Source organism: Anolis sagrei, chromosome 5 (assembly GCF_037176765.1).
Source record: "Anolis sagrei isolate rAnoSag1 chromosome 5, rAnoSag1.mat, whole genome shotgun sequence".
Classification (NCBI taxonomy): Eukaryota; Metazoa; Chordata; class Lepidosauria; order Squamata; family Dactyloidae; genus Anolis; species Anolis sagrei.
Genome location: NC_090025.1, coordinates 82,128,625 through 82,147,528, shown reverse-complemented (window position 1 = coordinate 82,147,528; position 18,904 = coordinate 82,128,625). Strand labels below are relative to the sequence as shown.

General features: G+C 39.5%; 1 protein-coding gene across 2 annotated transcripts in view; it reads right to left on the bottom strand.

Annotated features, from left to right (window-relative positions):
* Positions 1 to 18,904, bottom strand: part of LRRK2 (leucine rich repeat kinase 2) — a 158,627-nt gene that overhangs the window by 41,843 nt on the left and 97,880 nt on the right. For both annotated transcript variants that reach the window (XM_067468805.1, XM_067468806.1), the window contains exons 29-40: positions 17,671 to 17,900; positions 16,704 to 16,831; positions 15,625 to 15,843; positions 13,753 to 13,954; positions 12,173 to 12,261; positions 10,328 to 10,515; positions 9,943 to 10,097; positions 7,877 to 8,023; positions 4,650 to 4,841; positions 3,813 to 3,959; positions 2,307 to 2,407; positions 943 to 1,133 (exon numbers count right to left, since the gene is read on the bottom strand). In XM_067468805.1, coding sequence (XP_067324906.1) covers positions 943 to 1,133; positions 2,307 to 2,407; positions 3,813 to 3,959; positions 4,650 to 4,841; positions 7,877 to 8,023; positions 9,943 to 10,097; positions 10,328 to 10,515; positions 12,173 to 12,261; positions 13,753 to 13,954; positions 15,625 to 15,843; positions 16,704 to 16,831; positions 17,671 to 17,900 — 1,989 coding nt within the window. The remainder of the gene's footprint in view (positions 1 to 942; positions 1,134 to 2,306; positions 2,408 to 3,812; positions 3,960 to 4,649; positions 4,842 to 7,876; positions 8,024 to 9,942; positions 10,098 to 10,327; positions 10,516 to 12,172; positions 12,262 to 13,752; positions 13,955 to 15,624; positions 15,844 to 16,703; positions 16,832 to 17,670; positions 17,901 to 18,904) is intronic.

Sequence of the window (18,904 nt, the reverse complement as noted above, 5' to 3'; positions counted from 1 at the left end):
CCATATTTGAAATATGTGACTTATAAACATTATAGGATCACCCCCCCCCCCCCGGCCAAAAAAATACAATTTTACTGTTGGAGCTCAGCCTGTGATTGTGTTTCAGGATCAGGGTGCTTTGGATGTGGGGAGTGATGTCAATGCATTTCAAGATGGCAATGGTTTGGTCAATGATATTGATGCAGAGGATGAACAGGGAATCCCTGTTCAAAGTGTAGTTGCCCGTGAGAATGTCCCTGAAGGGTGTGGGAATGATGGCATACTCCCTGAATTGCTACCAGAGAGTTCCCAGGATTTGGGGCTTGAAAACAACTCGGCACCTGCAGAAGTTAATGAGGAAATAGATAGATGCCAGGAGATTAGTCAAAACAGACAAGCCGAACAGTGGCTTTGGCGTTCTGCCTGGCTCCAATAGAAAAAGATAAAGGAATCTCAATTAAAGCTAAACCAATTTCTGAATTCTTGGGATAGCTTAACGAGGGGATAGCTTAACGTGGGGATAAAAGTCCCAAGTACAGGAAATATAGCCAGATGAAGCAATGTTTGGAATCAAGTTAAGTTCTCATCCTTGTTTCATGGAAGCCTAGCTTGGAAGATTCATGCTTAAGTATTTCTTGTTTCATGGTTTTGATTCTTGGATTTTATGACTAGATACTCAGGTCTTGAATAATGTTTTCTGGTTTGCTGGATTATATTAGAGAAGTGTGGACTTTGTTTTCATGGACTTTGCTTAACTTTACCTTGGACTATTTTGTTCCTGCTTATTTTCTTACCTAATTGGATTTACCTATTTCTTGAAAGTGTTTTTTTTTTACTTTGCTGCTTTTTAATTATCTTCAATAATTAAAAATAATTGTTTTCCCATTCAACATGTGGTGTTTAAAGTCAGAGGGCTTTTCCTGTCCTGAAGTGCAACATCTACAGGAGTTTTAATAATTTTACCTTAAGCCATCTGCAACATGTAGTGCTATTCTGTGCTGGAGTGTTCTTGTCAGACTTGCATTGTCTTGTTGCAATAATCGATCCAGAGATCCCTTTGGGGCTAATTCCATGACAAGCATCCGGGGACGAACTGCTGCAGCCAGCAAGAATACCAAACTAGGGTGATGAAGATGGCAAAGCACCGCCAGTTCCTAAAAACAGCAAAATCCAAGTGAATGTTGTGCATGCTATCAAGTGCAGTAGGAAATCAAAACATACTTGGGGTGGGGGCCAAAAATAGATTTGGCCTCCATGCTGGATTACACTACCTAATCTTCTGGGCATATTTTGCAGAATTATGATGCGTTTTAAACAAATGTGATTATCTTGATGGCATCTAGGAGTGACAAATTCCCTTCTTACTTAAGTGTCTTCTTACTTAAAAGAGGCAGTACTCCAAAAAGGAGTTGAGACCACATGAGATTTACAAGTTATACTTTCCTAGTGCTGCATTGGTATGTTGTAGGGGTGTGCACAATTTTGTTTCACAATTTGGGTTTTGGGGAAATTTGGTAATCTGGCAGCCAGACTGCTGAAAACAGACCAGGTGGGGAACAGCCAAAGACTCAGCAGAACTGACTATGTGGTGCCAGGTCTTTTGGCTATATTTGACAGATTTGGCTACTCTATGATCCACAAGAGCAACCACGCACAGATCATCAGTGGATGACCCAAACGTACTGAAACGTGGGACAGGGGGGGGGGGGGGGTGGGACGGACGGACTTGCAATCGTAAATGTATATTGTATTTGTGGCTGTTTTCATCCTGATAGCCATAAAAATGACAGAAAGAGGACCCTTGTAAGTTTCCCCCATTGTTGCCAATGGACTGGATCTTCCTGGAACATAAACAGAACTTCCAGCTGCCAGATCATGGAATGATATCCCCCTCCCCCCTAATTTCAGAAATTACTCGGTAAACAGAACGGGGGGGGGGGGGGGTTGCTGGAAACAGCACTTTTTTGGCATCTCGCATACCCCTAGAAAGTTGTTGAGATTTACAAGACATGCATAGTTGTTGGCTAAATCCATGTCTTTTTTTAAAAGTACATAAAGACAACCAAGAGCGTCTACTTATAAAAACACTCTCAGCCACCATTGTCATCTAAGTATCATGGAGGAAGGTTGTACCTCCATTTTAAGCTGACTTCATAGCAAAATTAGATTAAGTTTGTTCAATGACAGTCAGCCCTTCTCTGCTGTCTAGAGGTTTAAAAAGGAAGGAAAGAAGACATAGAAGTATGTTTCTTCTTTTAAACAGCTAAAACTTTCAGTTCTGATGCATATTTCAAACTATCTATATAAAAAGCTGGTAATTTGCTTACTTGTCTTAAGAGCCGAAGAGAAGTGTGCTTATTAAAAATCTTTACAGCGACATCTTCTCCACCATAAGAAGCACGATATACAGATCCAAACCCACCATCACCTTTTCCAAAAGAAAACAGGGACAATGTTAGAAATGCATGATTGTTTTTCAAATACCCGGAGCATTATTTCTATAATATTATGTCATTTCTAAAGCAGGGGTCCTCAAACTAAGGCCCGAGGGCCACATCCAGCCCTCTAAGGTCATTTACCTGGCCCTCACTCAGGGTCAACCTAAGTCTGAAACAATTTGAAAGCACACAACATCAACAACAATCCTATATCATCAGCCAAAAGCGGTCCACACTTCCCATTGAAATACTAATAAGTTTATATTTGTTAAAATTGTTCTTTATTTTAATAATTGTATAGTTTTAAAGTGTTTTTTGTACTACAAATAAGATCACTGAGACCTAGTTGAACGAGTTGGGCGGAGTAAATCTCACCCAGCTGTGCCCACTGGGCTTCGGGGTGCACCAGCAGGCCAGGTCTGGGGGGCGGGGAGGAGGGGTTGCAGTAGTCTTTCGGCAGTCCATTGCCGTGGTCAGATGCACTGTTCCGCAATCTTCCAGGTTTGAGTGTGTTCACCTGAGGGTGGGGAACCGTGATAGCTTGGGGATTCTGCTGGCGTACCGCCCACCCCGCCACTCAGCAGTTTCCCTGCCTGAGCTAGCAGACGTGGTCTCCAATTCGGCCCTGGTCTCCCAGTGCTTGATTGTGCTGGGGGACTTTAACATCCATGCAGAGACCTCGTTAACAGGAGCAGCTCAGGACTTCATGGTCGCCATGACAACCATGGGGCTATCATAAATTATATCTGGACCCACCCATCAGGCTGGACTGGTTTTTGTTGCGGACAGTGGAATGGTCAGAGTGGATGAACAAAATATCCTTCCATTGTCATGGTCTGACCATCATCTCATCAGTTTTAGACTTGCTGTGACCTCTAACCTTCGCAGGGGTGGAGGACCAACTAAAATGGTCCGCCCCAGGAGACTGATGGATCCAGACGGATTTCTGAGGAATCTTGGAGCTCTTCCTGTCCTGGAGCCTGGCGATCCTGTTGACACCCTGGTTGATCGCTATAATAGCGAGATGTCCAGGGTGATTAACACAGTGTGCATAGGAATTAATTCATGTTTTTAAAAATTATAATCTGACCCTCCAAGAGTTTGAGGGACTGTGACCTGGCCCTCTGTTTAAAAAGTTTGAGGACCCCTTTTCTAAAGTATTAGTTAATGTCTTACTGAACAAATTATAGCCAACAGAATTCATCATTAAATTATAATTAACCCCGCCCACACACACACACATATTTGTGACTTTTGCGGATTTGATTATTCATGGATTTGATAAAATGATTGACTCTTGGAATCTCTTAGTCCTCCAATATAATTGTTTTCTAACTTAATTTAATATTTTAATGACTTCATTTGCTTTAAAATACTGCAATAGAAATAACATACCTAAAAGAAATTCTGGAGTTTGGTCAAATTCTAATTCATCATTGTTCAACATGATATTTCTAGGCAAGTCAGCCAGGATCAGGTCTGGAGCAATCTGAGCTATTGGAATGGTAGATTTGGGTTGATTTGGATTAACTAGGAGGTCACCTATAAGAGAAATAGAGATGCAGTGAACTGAATTAGCAGATAAAACAGCACAGGTTATTCTGTACTCAAATACTTACACTATACTTAAAATACATAATATTTATAATACTTATACAAGTATCATGTGTTTCTCCCTAAAATGGTAAGTGGCATTGATTATTTTTTACTAGGAATTTTTTTTGTAGGCCTTAGGTAGGTAGGTAGTCCCCTGACACTAAGTCCAGTCATTTCTGACTGGAGGGTGTGGTGCTCATATCCATTTCTAAGCCGAAGAGCCAGCGTTGTCCGTAGACACCTCCAAGGTCATGTGGCCGGCATAACTGCATGGAGTGCCGTTACCTTCCCGCCGGAGCGGTACCTATTGATCTACTCACATTTGCATGTTTTCGAACTGCTAGGTTGGCAGAAGCTAGGGCTGACAGCGGAAGCTCACGCCGCTCCCCGGAATCGAACCTGCGACCTTTCGATCAACAAGCTCAGTAGCTCAGTGCTTTAACCCACTGCGCCACCGGTAGGCCTTAATTGTACTATAAATTGGAAAAGACTTAAAAGCACACAACAACATAAAGCAGAATGATATGGGTGGCATAATTAACTAGTCATTAATGTATCTTAATACTAGGATATGGATGCTAAAAGATATATTGGAAATGTGTTACAGAACAGCTTAAATTAAAGTGTTATGCATACCCTCTTCTGCTTTTTTAAGTAGATCATCAAGTAATATTTTCTGATGCTCTTCACCATCCTCAAAACTATACAGAACCCATTTTTTCAAAAGGGTTTCTCCTTCGCCACACACATCAACCTCTAGTAAGCCAGGGAACCATTCTTCCATAAGAGAATCGATGTGATCAACGACTTGCCCCAAGAGGATACAACCTGAAGAGAGCCAATAAAATATTATTAGAACTGTAGTGTGTTCGTACTGAACCTTACCTCTACCATTTGGCATATGGCTGTTAAAGGTCTTGTTTGCATCATGGTGTCCAAGAGCATTGAAATGATTTGAGTTGTGCTTAGAAGTCCCTGCCTGATGGTTTGACAGGTGGAGGGTCAAACCTGTGCATGTCTATTTCCTTTGTTCACTGCTGCATTCTATCACATGATGACGACGATGTTTATTATGTTTAACTATACTCCGCTTTTTCTCTCTTCAAGGAGACTCGTACATGGGGGTTCATCTTACATAAGTCATGAGAGAGTGTGGTCAGAACTGGTTGCGAAGGGGCCCATATCTATCACTTGTCATAAGAAGATGCTGAAATGTCTCACCTGAAATACAATATCTTGAGTTAAGAGTTTAATCCATTCCGTGACCGAGCTCTTAACTCAAATCACTCTTTTAAAAAATAGTTTTTAATTAGTTTTCTTATCTACGATCAATTTGAAAGGAAAAATAGGTAAAGTTAGAGCTGGGGATAGAGAAGGGTATGTAACATACGCTGGGTCTAAGTAAGGCAAGAAACTGCCTTACACACACACGTGTGTGTGTGTGAGAGAGAGAGATAGAGAGAGAAAGAGAAAAGGAAAACACCAAGAAAAATACTAAAGATCTGGGTAAGGTAGTTAAAATATAGGCAAAAAAAAAAAAAAAAAAAAAAGGAAAGGAAAGGAAAGGAAAGGAAAGGAGGAACTTCCAATCTTCTTCACCATGGTATTTTCTATCCCAGTCTTAATTCTTTGTTTCATTTTGCCATCCTTTTTCTTCTTTTCTTTCCTGGGGACAAATTCTCTTATATTATTCAGTTTGGTTATATTGTCTTTTTGTTGTTGTTGTTGTTTCTCACATACGACCAGTCCATTGTTTTTCTATGGCCTTCTGTGTGTTTGTTCAGTATTTGGGTTAAATTGTCCACAGACATTATGTCCACTATTTTAGACATCCCTTGTTCTTTAGAAGGGATTTCTTTTGTTCTCCAGTGACGAACATAATTTCTTCTGGCCACCATCAGTAGACAATTTAATAATCTATCTTTGGGTTTTTTTTCCAATTCTCTATCTATAATTCCTAATAGATAATGCTCTAGCTTTAACTGTACATTTGTATCTAAGATCTTTTGTATTTCTCCTTGAATTTCTTTCCTATAGTTTTTTGGCTACTGTACACATCCACCACATAGGGAAGAAAGTTCCTTTGAGATCTTCACATCTGCAACATTTGTTTTGGATATTTGGATAGCATTTGGCCAGTTTCAAATCACTTTTATCTCATTTAAATGCTATTAATACATTCCAGGCCCTTGCCCCCCCCCCCATTTTTTGTTATGTGCTTTTAAATAAAAAATGTACTTTATAAATAACAAATAATGTATAAATGTATAATGTATAAAAAAGAAAGATCAACTTTAAAATGGCAGAAGCACAAAGTTGTGGTAAGGAAGAACAAAGCACAAAGTGAAGAGGCAGAAGCATCATTTTCTTCATACTGGTCTCATTCCAGTCTCTCTCCTTCTCTTGCTCTCTCTCCCTCTCTCTCTTCATAAAGCCAAACATACCAGGAATAAAACCTACACAAAATCAAATAACCCAAAGTTCCTCAAAGAGGACAAGAGGAAAACGGGCAGCAATCTCCCAAGCGGACAATAGTATGAGACATGGAGGCTGCTCCTTGAAGCTCTAAAGCAGGGATCCTCAAACTAAGGCCCGAGGGCTGGATACAGCCCTCCAAGGTAATTTACCTGGCCCTCGCTAAGGGTCAGCACAAGTCTGAAACGACTTGAAAGCACACAACAACAACAACAACCCTATCTCATCAGCCAAAGGCACGCCCACACTTCCCACTAAAATACTAACAATATTTGTTAAATTTGTTCATCATTTTAATTATTGTGTTGTTTTTAAGTGTTTGTACTACAAATAAAATATGTGTAGTGTGCATAGGAATTCATTCATGATTTTTTTCAAATTCTAATCCGGCCTTCCAACAGTTTGAGGGACTGTGACCTGGCCCTCTGTTTAAGAAGTTTGAGGACTCATGCTCTAAAGCCTCGCACTAGCACTCTGGTGCTAGCGCTTAACTCAAAACATCGCTTGTATATCAAAGCAAAACCAGGGCCAAGTGATAGCTCTTAACTCAAAATGCTCTTAAGTTGGGATGCACTTAAGTTGAGGTTCCACAGTACTGGAATGCTTTCTCTGCTATAGACCAAGACTGATTAAACTTTAACACTCATAATTCCTTTTGGACTGAGAAATTAGTATGTGACCCCAGTTATATAGGTAAGACAACAGGAAGTGAGAGGAAATCTACCCCTCGGAAAGGAAATTCACCCCTGGAAGATTTATCGTATGGAAAACATGTCTCCACTTTTATCATCAATGTTTGTTTCCACAATAACTCCAAATTTTCAAAATCCAATTGTCACAGGAATAAAAAGTGAGCTGAAACCTTCTAAACACTTCACTATGCTATCGTTACATACATTTCAACTTAAGAACAAACCTACAGAACCTATTTTGTTAATAACCTGGGGACTGCCTGTACAGCTGAAGCATCTCCACTATAAACACTGCACAAAAGAATGTTGTGTTATGGTCTTGATCTACTGTAAACCGTTGTCCTTTCTATGTTCTATGTTTTGTACACCGCCACGAGTCGCCCTCGGGCTGAGAGTGGCGGTTAACAAGTGCAAATAATAAATAAATAATAAATAAATAAATGTCTAAATAACCACTAGATGTCGAAAGGGCCTCACTGGGTACCAAAGGCTCACTGTAACACCAATAGAGCTTAATCTTATAACAGTGATATGTTCTAGTTTTGTCTATCTTTCTATCTATCTATGTTGGAGAAACTGCAACCAGTTTCAGTTCATAACAATGCTAGTCTACAACTAGGAACCTGCTGTGTGTCTGAAGAGCAATACAAATCAAAATCTAAAACAACTATGGAATAGACTGTTAATAAATTTAACCTTTCCTGCAAGAAGGCACAGTAATTTTTAGGAAACTGTTTGGATTGTATTCAAAAACGGCAGATTCCACCAAGCAGTAGGCTTCTGGGGACCAGTTCAGGTATATGCCTTGCCTCCAATACATCCTGTTAGGACGAAGAGCACATTCTAAGGAGAGAAAGAGAAAATATTATAAGATTATTTTTCTGGTGTAAAGCAAGACTAGTTGTTTTTTAAAAATGTGTGGCCCTCTTGCATATATGTTGCTATTTCTTGCTTAGCAAAATCTTAAAACTAGCAACTGTTCTGGGGAGGGGGGGGGACGACTAACATGGTTGAGTTTTCAAGTGACTTGTGAGAAACATTAAGAACTATATGTGTGCATGTATTTTACATAATGTTTTATAATGATATGTTTTAAACTGTGCTGTGACTGCCTCGAGGAAAGGCAGGTAAGATAAATTATTATTATTATTATTATTATTATTATTATTATTATTGGGTTGTTGTAGGTTTTTTGGGCTATATGGTCATGTTCTAGAAGCATTCTCTCCTGATGTTTCGCCTGCATCTATGGCAGGCATCCTCAGAGGTTGTGACCTCACAACCTCTGAGGGTGATTTGAATGCAATATTCCTGCTTCTTGGCAGGGGGTTGGACTGGATGGCCCATGAGGTCTCTTCCAACTCTTTGATTCTATTTGATTCTATGATTGTTACATATCTTTTCTTTTAGGAGGTCAAAATAATAAACAACCATAACTACAAAACTAATCATAAATGCTATTAGAACAAGTTTGAACACGGCCTTCTGAGTTTTGATTCTATATAGCTTCAGAATGTTTTGAAAGCTATATGGACTTTTATACAACTACTAGCTGTCCTCTGGCACGTGTTGCTGTGGCCCAGTCTGGTGATCTGGAAAAATAAAGTTATTACAAAGTGTTGCTTTCTAATATATGTAATTTCTTTATGCGTGTGAATACACAGCATTTCTTGCTGTTTCTTTGTTAGTGTTGATGGCGAGATTGTCTGGTTTGCCTACTCTGGAACGTGCAACATATAATTGTCCTTCTTTAGGAGTCCCTTTCAACTTAGGATACTATATCTCTGTGTGTGAATCATATCTATCTATCTATATCTATGACTGGATGGCTCTTTGTCAGGAGGGCTTTGATTACATTTTCTTGCCCTGGAGAAGGGAGTTGGACTGGATGGCCTTAAGTATGGGGGTTCTGTGTGGGAAATTTGCCCCAATTCTGTTGTTGGTGGGGTTCAGAATACTCTTTGATTGTAGGTGAACTATAAATTCCACCAACTACAACTCCCAAATGTCAAAGTCTATTTCCCCCAAATTACATCTGTGTTAATATTTGAGCATATGGAATATTCGTGTCAAGTTTGGTCCAGATTCATCATTGTTTGAGTCCACAGTGCTTTCTGGATGTAGGTGAACTACAACTCCCAAACTCAAGGTCAATGCCCACCAAACCCTGTGTTTTCTGTTGGTCATGGGAGTACTGTGTGCTAAGTTTGGTTCAATTCCATCGTTGGTGGAGTTCAGAATGTTCTTTGATTGTAAGTAAACTATAAATCTCAACAATTACAACTCCCAAATGACAAAATCAATTTTTTCAGTGATGGTCATTCCTTGGGTTAGTAGGTGTCTTGCGGCCAAATTTGGCAGCAATTCATCCAGTGTTTTTTGAGTTATGTTAATCCCACAAATGAACATTACATTTTTATTTATATAGATGATGGTTAACATGTTAACTCTACTAAAATACTGCAGGCCCTCCCCTTTCATGGGAGTTAAGGGTGCAGGATCCCTGCAAATGTGAAAAAGTAAAGGGAAAACATTATTTTTTTTAACCTGAGAGATTCTCTAGGAATCTCTATGTCCACCAGTATAACTCTGTGTCCAAAAGGCAGGAGAAAGTGATGGAAACCTGGGATATTTCAAGAAAGAATTCCGATGAAAAACCATGAAAATACAGGTAAAATCAAAACAAATACTGAAAATACTTCCAGAGACTTCCCCACTTTTTGAATAAGCCCAACTTCAGAGTTAAGTAGAAATGAATGTACCTCTTCCAGAAAGCATATAAGAAGACACTTCAAGCAATCTGTTGATCAGCCTGGACCAGAATCCCATAGGAAAATAGGGCATCTCATACAGCCTTATGATAATTTCTGAGTTTTCACAGTGGGGCAATTCTATTACAGGACGGTGATCTGACAAGCTGTTAAGGGGGAAAAACCAATTATTTTTAATTTTTCTACATTTGTTCCCCTCCCACCCACCCCTAAAGCTGACAGAAGGAATCAGGAGCAGCCACAATGCATAAACAATATCTTCCTCCAATCTTCTCCGCTTTGATAGACAAGAGGACAACTGTTAAAAATTGAGAAGGAAAACAATTCATGACTCTACTGTACTGCCTTGATGTTAAGCTTTCAGGTCTTGTTTTACCTGCTCGGAACAAGGAGCTGATCTTCTCCTAATGGTAATGCAATCTGGAACTTCTCCAGGAGCTTGAAGTACTGTGACATGTAAATTTTAGGAAATTTGCTTTTCTTTAGCAGGAATTTTTCTACATCAGAACGCTTTATGATTCCTTTTGGATACTTAGGGAAGCCTTCAACCTTCACTGTTAAGATCTATAGAAAAGAAACCGAGCTCTCAGCAATTGTTTTGCCATTTGCTTGTCCTCAGGATGTAAACATATTCACGGTTTGGCCATGCAGCAAAATACAATAAAACATGGAGACTTGGATGGGCCAAGAAAAATGCACAAAATACATAATGCAAGCCAATGAAACTTCAAAGACATGAATGATATAATGTATTGTCGAAGGCTTTCAAGGCTGGAATCACTAGGTTCTTGTGGGTTTTTTCCGGGCTATAGGGCCATGTTCTAGAGGCATTTCTCCTGACATTTCGCCTGCATCTATGGCAAGTATCCTCAGAGGTAGTGAGGTCTGTTGGAAATAGGACAATGGGTTTATATATCTGTGGAATGGCTGGCGTGGGGCAAAGAGCTCTTCTCTGCTAGAGCTAGGTGTGAACGTTTCAGCTGACCACCTTCATTAGCATTTGAAGGCCTGCCTGAGCCTGGGAAAACCTTTTGTTGAGAGGTGTTAAGATGTGCCTGGCTGTTTCCTCTCTGCTGTTTTGCTGTTGTAATTTTAGAGTTTTTTTAATACTGGTAGCCAGATTTTGTTCATTTTCATGAACAGGCCTTCAAATGCTAATGAAGGTGATCAGCTGAAACATTCACACCTAGCTCTAGCAGAGAAGAGCTCTTTGCCCCACCCCAGCCATTCCACAGATATATAAACCCATTGTCCTATTTCCAACAGACCTTACTACCTCTGAGGATGCTTGCCACAGATGCAGGCGAAACGTCAGGCGAAATGCCTCTAGAACATGGCCATATAGCCCGAAAAAACCCACAAGAACCTAATGAATGATATATTTGGCACACTGTTTATAAGACTTAGAAAGAATTCATATTTAACAAATGTCTTAGCCCCAGCAGTTTACTGTCATCACCTAAATGTATGCTAGAAGTGATGGGCAGGGGAATATTCTGATTCAGCAAGGAAATGTTAGGGCCCTTCTACACAGGTGCTAAAATCTGAGAGAAACTTGGATAAAGGGTGCTGAAAATGTGCACTAAATCACATAATCGGATGAAAAACATGACTTTAAAAGTTGGGCTTAAAATCAGAGATCAGCTGAAAAATGTGCATCAACATCTTCTTTGAACTGGGTTATCTGAGTCCACACTGCCATATATTCCAGCTCAAAGCAGAAAATGTGGGATTTTATTCTGCTATGCAGAAGGGCCCTTGGAAAGAGTGACCTGGTAGCAGTCCTGAGAACTGGTCAAGGAAGTTTGCAGATGCTTGTTGATACCACTATCTTAATGATGCTGTCCTGCCTATATTACGTAGTATGGACTGAAAATAAACACTGTAACCACTGAGAATCAGGACACAGACTTGCTTAGCAATTTCAATGAGTGGAGCAAGTGTGTTGGCAAACATGGCTCCATTGAGGGCAGGAGCTGCACTTGGAAATGAGCACAAAAATACAGAATGTAGCAAACACAGTAATGTCAAGATTGAGACCTTTAAGGTGTATGGAGCCTGCCTTTCATTTCCTTCCTTCCTTCCAATATTGTTGATAGCAAGGTAAGAGATTGTTATGAAATTACGCATGGTTACAAAATTTAGTTAAACATCTAGAGGGAAAACAGAAAGAGAAACTGAGCTGAAAAGGCCCGAGTTCTAGAAAACATCTCAATTTTACCTGTGCCATGATTTTACAAAGCCACTTAGGATCAACAAAATATAAGTCTCTGAGCTGAAGCGCAGGATCTTGAAAATGCAGCAGAACACCTGAGTGGAAAGTCATTCAATTAACACACGGCATACAAAGAAAATGGCTTGGCTTAGTTATGACATTGCAATTATATATTATAAAACTGCCTTTGACAAAAGTGTAATTTTATTATGTTATGTTCTGAATTGCATTTAGCTAATCTGATGATTACCAGGTGAGTATCTATGTTTCATGGTCACACTTCTATTACTATTTTTCTCTGTTACAACTAAAGATGTGCCTCCCAAATTCAGTCCACCTTTCTTCCATTCTCATAGAAACATGGCATGCTGTCTGTTCTGTTGCGTGCTGGGCCTGTAAAGAATTGTCTTTAGAACAGGATGTGCAACCTTTGCCCAGCAGGAAGCCAGGGGGCCCAGGGAGAAGTTCTCAGAGGCTTTCCACCACAAATGATCTTTATATGGCTTGTGAAGTACAACAAAGTATTTTATTAATGAACAATCAAACAGAAACTTCTCTTGTCTTCAGTAAAGTTAAGCAAATGATTCCAAGCTTTTAGGCAACTGGTGAATTCCTAATCTTGCCCACGAAGGACAGGCAACTGTCTTCAATAACTTCTTCTTTAAAGGAAAATCCCCTTTTTAACTTCTCCCAGGCTGACTGTATCTAGTGGAGCCTTACTGATGTGGGCTCCGCTACCGGGTCAAACTGCTTCTCAAACGCCGAGTGGACCTACCAGTAAAGGCTTAGATGTTCTCCAGCTGGAGTTCTTTGGTCTTTAGAGCTGTTTTCCTGGAAATTCTTAAAGGTTGAAGCTTTTGTACAGGGGAAGCTTGCACATGTCCTATACATTAGCTTTCCTTGCTGAGACTAACTAAAAAATGGCTCCCTGCCCTTCCCAATTGCCCTGAGCAAGGGGCAGAACCAAAACTTAACGATGATGTACAGGTGACTTGCCCTATGACTGCAACCAAAGGAAGCCACCTATCTGCAGAGTCCCTGAAACCTCGGACTGCAATCAAACATTTAATACAAAGCAAATAAAGTTGGAGCTCCTGGTACAGCTGTACCAGAACACTGTCTCCTTTTCCTTCTTCTCTTCCTCTTCAGAAGGAAAGGAGTTTTCTACTTTTCATGGTACAAAAGACTGCTCCAAAATTCTCCTACAATGATACAGCCCTTATTTGGCTATGGGCCCTTCCACACAGCCATATAACCCAGAATATCGAGGCAGAAAATCCCACAATATCTGATTATCTGAGTCCACACTGCCATATATTCCAGTTCAAAGCAGAAAATGTGGGATTTTATTCAGATGTGTGAAAGTGGCCTATGAGGGGAGGTTCAACAAATGGACCCCTATTATTGTAAGGTTGGCTATCCTTGCTTTAAGGAAACACAGCACCCCACTGTGTAATGAGCAAGGAAGTTTTGAAAAGTAGATCTTCACTACATGAACTGAAGTAACTGTTTCAATAGTTCAGAACTGAAAATGCAAGTGTGAACTGACTGTCAAAGGCACAGAATTCTTTGAACATGTTTGTTACCTGATTCATTCAGAAAGTGAACAGCATGAGGGAGTTCATTTTCATCCAACTGCAGCTTGTTTTCTTGCACCAATTCAAATAATCGCTTCTGATCAATCACAGGAAATTCAACTGGAACATGTGTGCGTTCCTCTAAAATTCTCTTCTCAAGTTCCAAATAGCTGTCTGGAATTAACTGCCCAACAACAGGTTGGTCTCTGATCTGTACAACACAGATTTTGATCAGGCTCTTTAAAACGCCTCAGTGAAAGATCAAACAGTATGCTCAGAAAAAGAAATGATTTCCCTTAAAATCTGGAGTACAGTCTGAGTCCTGACCTGATACAACTCCGAATGAAGTTTAAAGATGCAAAAATATATTTTATTTTATTTATTTATTTACAACATTTCTACCCCGCCCTTCTCAACCCCCGAGGGGGGACTCAGAGCAGCTAACATTGGCAACAATTCGATGCCGCAATATCAATATAACAAAAATATAAAATCATAAATATGCAATAGATTGAAAACAATAACTTTAATTATACAGTCAAATAGCCGCAATATCAATATAACAAAAATATAAAATCATAAATATGCAATAGATTGAAAACAATAACTTTAATTATACAGTCAAATAGCTGTTTCCATTATCATAACAATCATGGTCCAGTTCAGTATCCAAAGTGCCGCTGTGCCTGCTGTGCCTGCTAGCCGAAAGTATGGTTCCAAACCACAATTTCATTTTTTTCTAAAGGAAAGAAGGGAGGATGCCAATCTAATCTCACTGGGGAGCAAATTCTACAAGCGGGGGGTCACCACTGGGAAGACCCTGTCTCTCATCCCCACCAGACGCATTTGTGAGGCCAAGAGCAGGGCCTCCTCGGTGGATCTTAAACTACGAGACAGAATGTATAACCCTCTAAAATGTAATTTTACAGATTTGTCAGATCATCCGTGTGATGCAGCATGTAATCTTGGAAGACTAGGATGAAATGATCCTCATAAAGTTATCTTGGGCAATTTCTCAGATGTTTACAGCTCCTATTTATAAAATGAACCACAACTAAAACAACCACAACAAAGTCAGAAAGTTCTCCAAGAATGGCTATACAGGCATCTCTGACTTAGAAACAAATGACTGATAGTTAAGAACGGGTTGAGACAAGAGGGAGAAATCTATTCCCCGGAAGGGAATTTCACTCCTGAAAGAGTTGTCATGGGGAAAAGGTGTCTCCACTGAAGCTTTCTCGCCAATACTTGTTTTCTCAATAGCCCACATTTTTCAAAACCAAATTATCACAAGGATATAAAGTGAGATGAAATCTTCTGAACAGGGTCACAGATAGTAAAACGAACACCATAGGGTTAACACTTCCCTATGCTATCCAATGCATGGACATATCTATATGGCTGAAGTTACACTTAAAAATGTACCTATTTTGACTTACATACAAATTCAACTCAAAAACAAACCGACAGAATCTTTCGTGTTTGTAACTCTAGGACTGCCTGTATATATATATCCCACTATATGGCAAATCTCTAAGAACATCGGACCTAGATACTTGGCATATATATTAAAGTGCCTTTAGGTTCTCTGACTCCTAGAATTTTTAAATGAGTTAATAATTACTAATTAATTTAATTAATTTAAATCTCTCAGTAGCCCACAATACTATGTTTAGGCACCAGGTGCCATACCTTCTCTAAACAAGAAAAAATTTGAATAAATGCCTGGAAAAATAATCTCTCCATAAAGCTTCTCAGTTCTCATATCTACAGGAAATAAACACAATGCAGTAGTGATTTAATTGTAAGTAATCTTCATTCCAGTTCTTGGGACAGAAGTTGAATATAAAACAAATTAATTCCACAAATAACATGGCTTACTTTGAAATTCAGACTCTCTTTTATGATGGTTTTTCGAAGTTTGGCCATAGCATCCGATTCTTCTGTAGCATTCACAAAGTGATAATCTTGGATTGCTGGAAACCCTCTCTGGTTCATTAGTTCTTTTGTAATTTTACTGACACATGCTCTACGTTGTTTCTCATTAGAGATGTCTAAATGAGTACCAATGAGGATCACAGGTGATGATGATGCTCGGGCCTGCAAAGCAAAAATGAGAACAGTATTCAGCTTGGAGATTGACTCAGAGAAGGAGGACAGTTCTCAGCCTGATAATGAACAAGCAGGGAAACAGGCTGACATTAACGGACTGACCTTGACGAAATGGGAACCTCAGATCGGACTGACCGTTTGGAATTCTGAATTCGAAGGAGTGTGAGAACAGCTAACAAGAGGGAGGCCAGAGGCAAAAGAAATGCCTTCATGTTTTGCAAAGGGTATTAAGCAGTGTGTTTGAGACCAAACCTTTGTCAAAGCAACTTTTCGTTTAACTAAGAACCTTGCTTTTGCTTGCCTGGATTACCTTACAGTTCTTGTGTTCATGGTTTCAAGACTTTGTCATGTTCTCTTGGGTTTTTGCTTTGCTGGTGCCTTTTTAGATTAAACTTCAAAGTGCTATATTATGTTGATCTTTTGGAACATTAACCTTTGCCTTTAAGAACATTTTATATTTTATTTTTAATATACAAAAAGACTTCTGGCTGTGTGCTGTTTGGCGTTTTTTCAGCAAGGTGAATCTACTCTGAGGTGCAACACTTGCCTTCGGAGAGAGAAGGAAGTAAGGGGGAATCAGGCCCAAATGGCTCTGCAACTATTATGTGAGGAACACAAAAATGCCAATTTTGCCACACCAAAAATGGGGGTGCATCTATTACACGTTGACAACTATTATGCAATGAATTATGGTATTTGAGAGAGATTATTCTGCCAAGATGGTCATTATCCCTATTCATTTTTTATCTATTTTCTCAAGGTCCAAACCACCGACCAAATATTTTTCATAAAAATTACGATAGATCATAAACTGACATATTCTGCATATTTCAAGGTGATTACGTTACCTTGATATTAAACAACCATGGCTTCATAGCATCCACTTCAGCCTCTCCTTTGCTAAGATCATAAACAGCAAGGTATAGAGCTCTCTGAGTCATAAAGTGAGGATGAGCACTGTAGAATTCCTCCTGACCTAAAAATCGACAGATATTATTATTATTGACTTGCTTTCCTCCTCTTCTAGGAACAGAAAACTACAATCAAGTATCATTACTGTACTGATAATTTGTGTAATCTTCAGTTCTTTTCACACATTGTTTTTTTAGGATGGAGGCAAAAAATAAAGGTACAAAACTGGATAATTACCTTACTCATAACATTCTTCCCATTGTCACTCAAACCAAACTCCTGAATCCTTTGGGTGATATTGCTAAAAACAATCTAAACTTTGTTACCTTATCCTTATGAATATATCAGAAAAATCCAGAGAACATCTCCATTTTTTTCTAGAGACACTTTTAAATATTGCAAATTGGCTTGCATCTCAAGCAGCAAGAAGAGATAGTGAGTACCTAGCTAGGGGTGTGTGTATGTGTGTCCATACACACTTACTCTTTGGAACTTGACTATTATTTGAGTTGGTAATTCATTATCCATGATTACTAACACACGCACAGCATCTCACCAACTAAGATTACCAGTGCTTTTTCACTATATGTGTTCAAATCTCTCCAGGATCACCACTATTTACTGTACTCAACATCAATTAACCACAAGCCCTGTGTATCTAGAGTCTGAGACAGCCCCAAAATGGCACATTGAACTATCTAGCCATTAGTAATGAATTAATATCAAATCCAAGGAAACAACTATTTTGAAGTATGCCCATAGAATCTTTAAAGCATCTTAAAAACATGGGTTTTAAAGAGGGGTGTATACATTTGATGGAAAACTGGCTATGTTCCCATTTACCCAACATGCATAATCCTGGCTAGTCTTAGCCTCAAGTCAAGGGTAAATACGACAAAATACCTGCAAAGTCCCAGACATTTAATACAACATCTTTTTTCACTTTGCCCTTCACTGGAATTTTCCAGTCATTCACATCAATTCCAATTGTAGCATTCTGGAGTCCCAGGTCTGGTCTCCTGCATTTCATCAGCTGTTGTAACAGTGTTGTTTTACCACTGCCAGTATTTCCAACGAGCATGAGCTTCATCCGGTTATAAGGGACAGCTTTTTTTAAGCGCTGTTGAAGAAACCTGAAACAAAAAAAAGAGGGGGGGGGGAGGTCTTGTAAAAATATCATTACTGATAAAACAAAATAATTCTTATTTATAAGTATGTTTCCATAAGAAATTATTTGATGCTGCTGCTGTGTGCCTTCATGTCCTTTCCAAATTAGGGTGACCCTAAGGCAGGGGTCCTCAAACTTTTTAAAGAGAGGGCCAGGTCACAATCCCTTAAACTGTTGGAGGGCAGGATTATAATTTGAAAAAAATACGAATGAATTTCTATGCACACTGCACATATCTTATTTGTAGTGCAAAAAACACTTAAAAACAATACAATAATTAAAATGAAGAAGAATTATAACAAATATAAACTTATTAGTATTTCAATGGGAAGTGTGGACCTGCTTTTGGCTGGTGAGATAGAATTGTTGTATGCTTTCAAGTCATCTCAGACTTAGGTTGACCCTGACTGAGGGCCACGTAAATGACCATGGAGGGTTGTATCTGCCCCCTGGGTCTTACTTTGAGGACCCCTGCCCTAAGGTGACTCTATCAGAGGCTGACAAAATTTGTTCAGAGGTGGGTTCCCTTTGCCTTCCTCTAAGGCTGAGAGAATAGGATTTGCCTAAGGTCACTAAGTGGGTTTCCATGGCCAAGTAGAGACTCATACCATGATATCCATAGTAACAGTCCTATGCTCAGATGATGACACCATATCTATTAAATAATTAAGGTAAAGATTTCCCTTTGAGTCCAGTCGTGTTCGACTCTGGGGGTTGGTGGTCATCTCCATTTCTTAGCTGAAGAGCTGGCGTTGTCAGTAGATGCCTCCAAGGTCATGTAGATGCCTCCAAGGTCCATGACTGCATGGAGCTGCATTTGGTGGTCCCTATGTAGACTTGTCCATAGCTGCATGGTACATGGTAGACTCCTGCAGAAGTGAGAGGATCCCTCTTGCCCTTTGCTGAAAGTAGCATTTGTTGGATTTTCTTGGTGTGTCTGTAGATTGTTTGTATGTTGTGTTTCCTCAT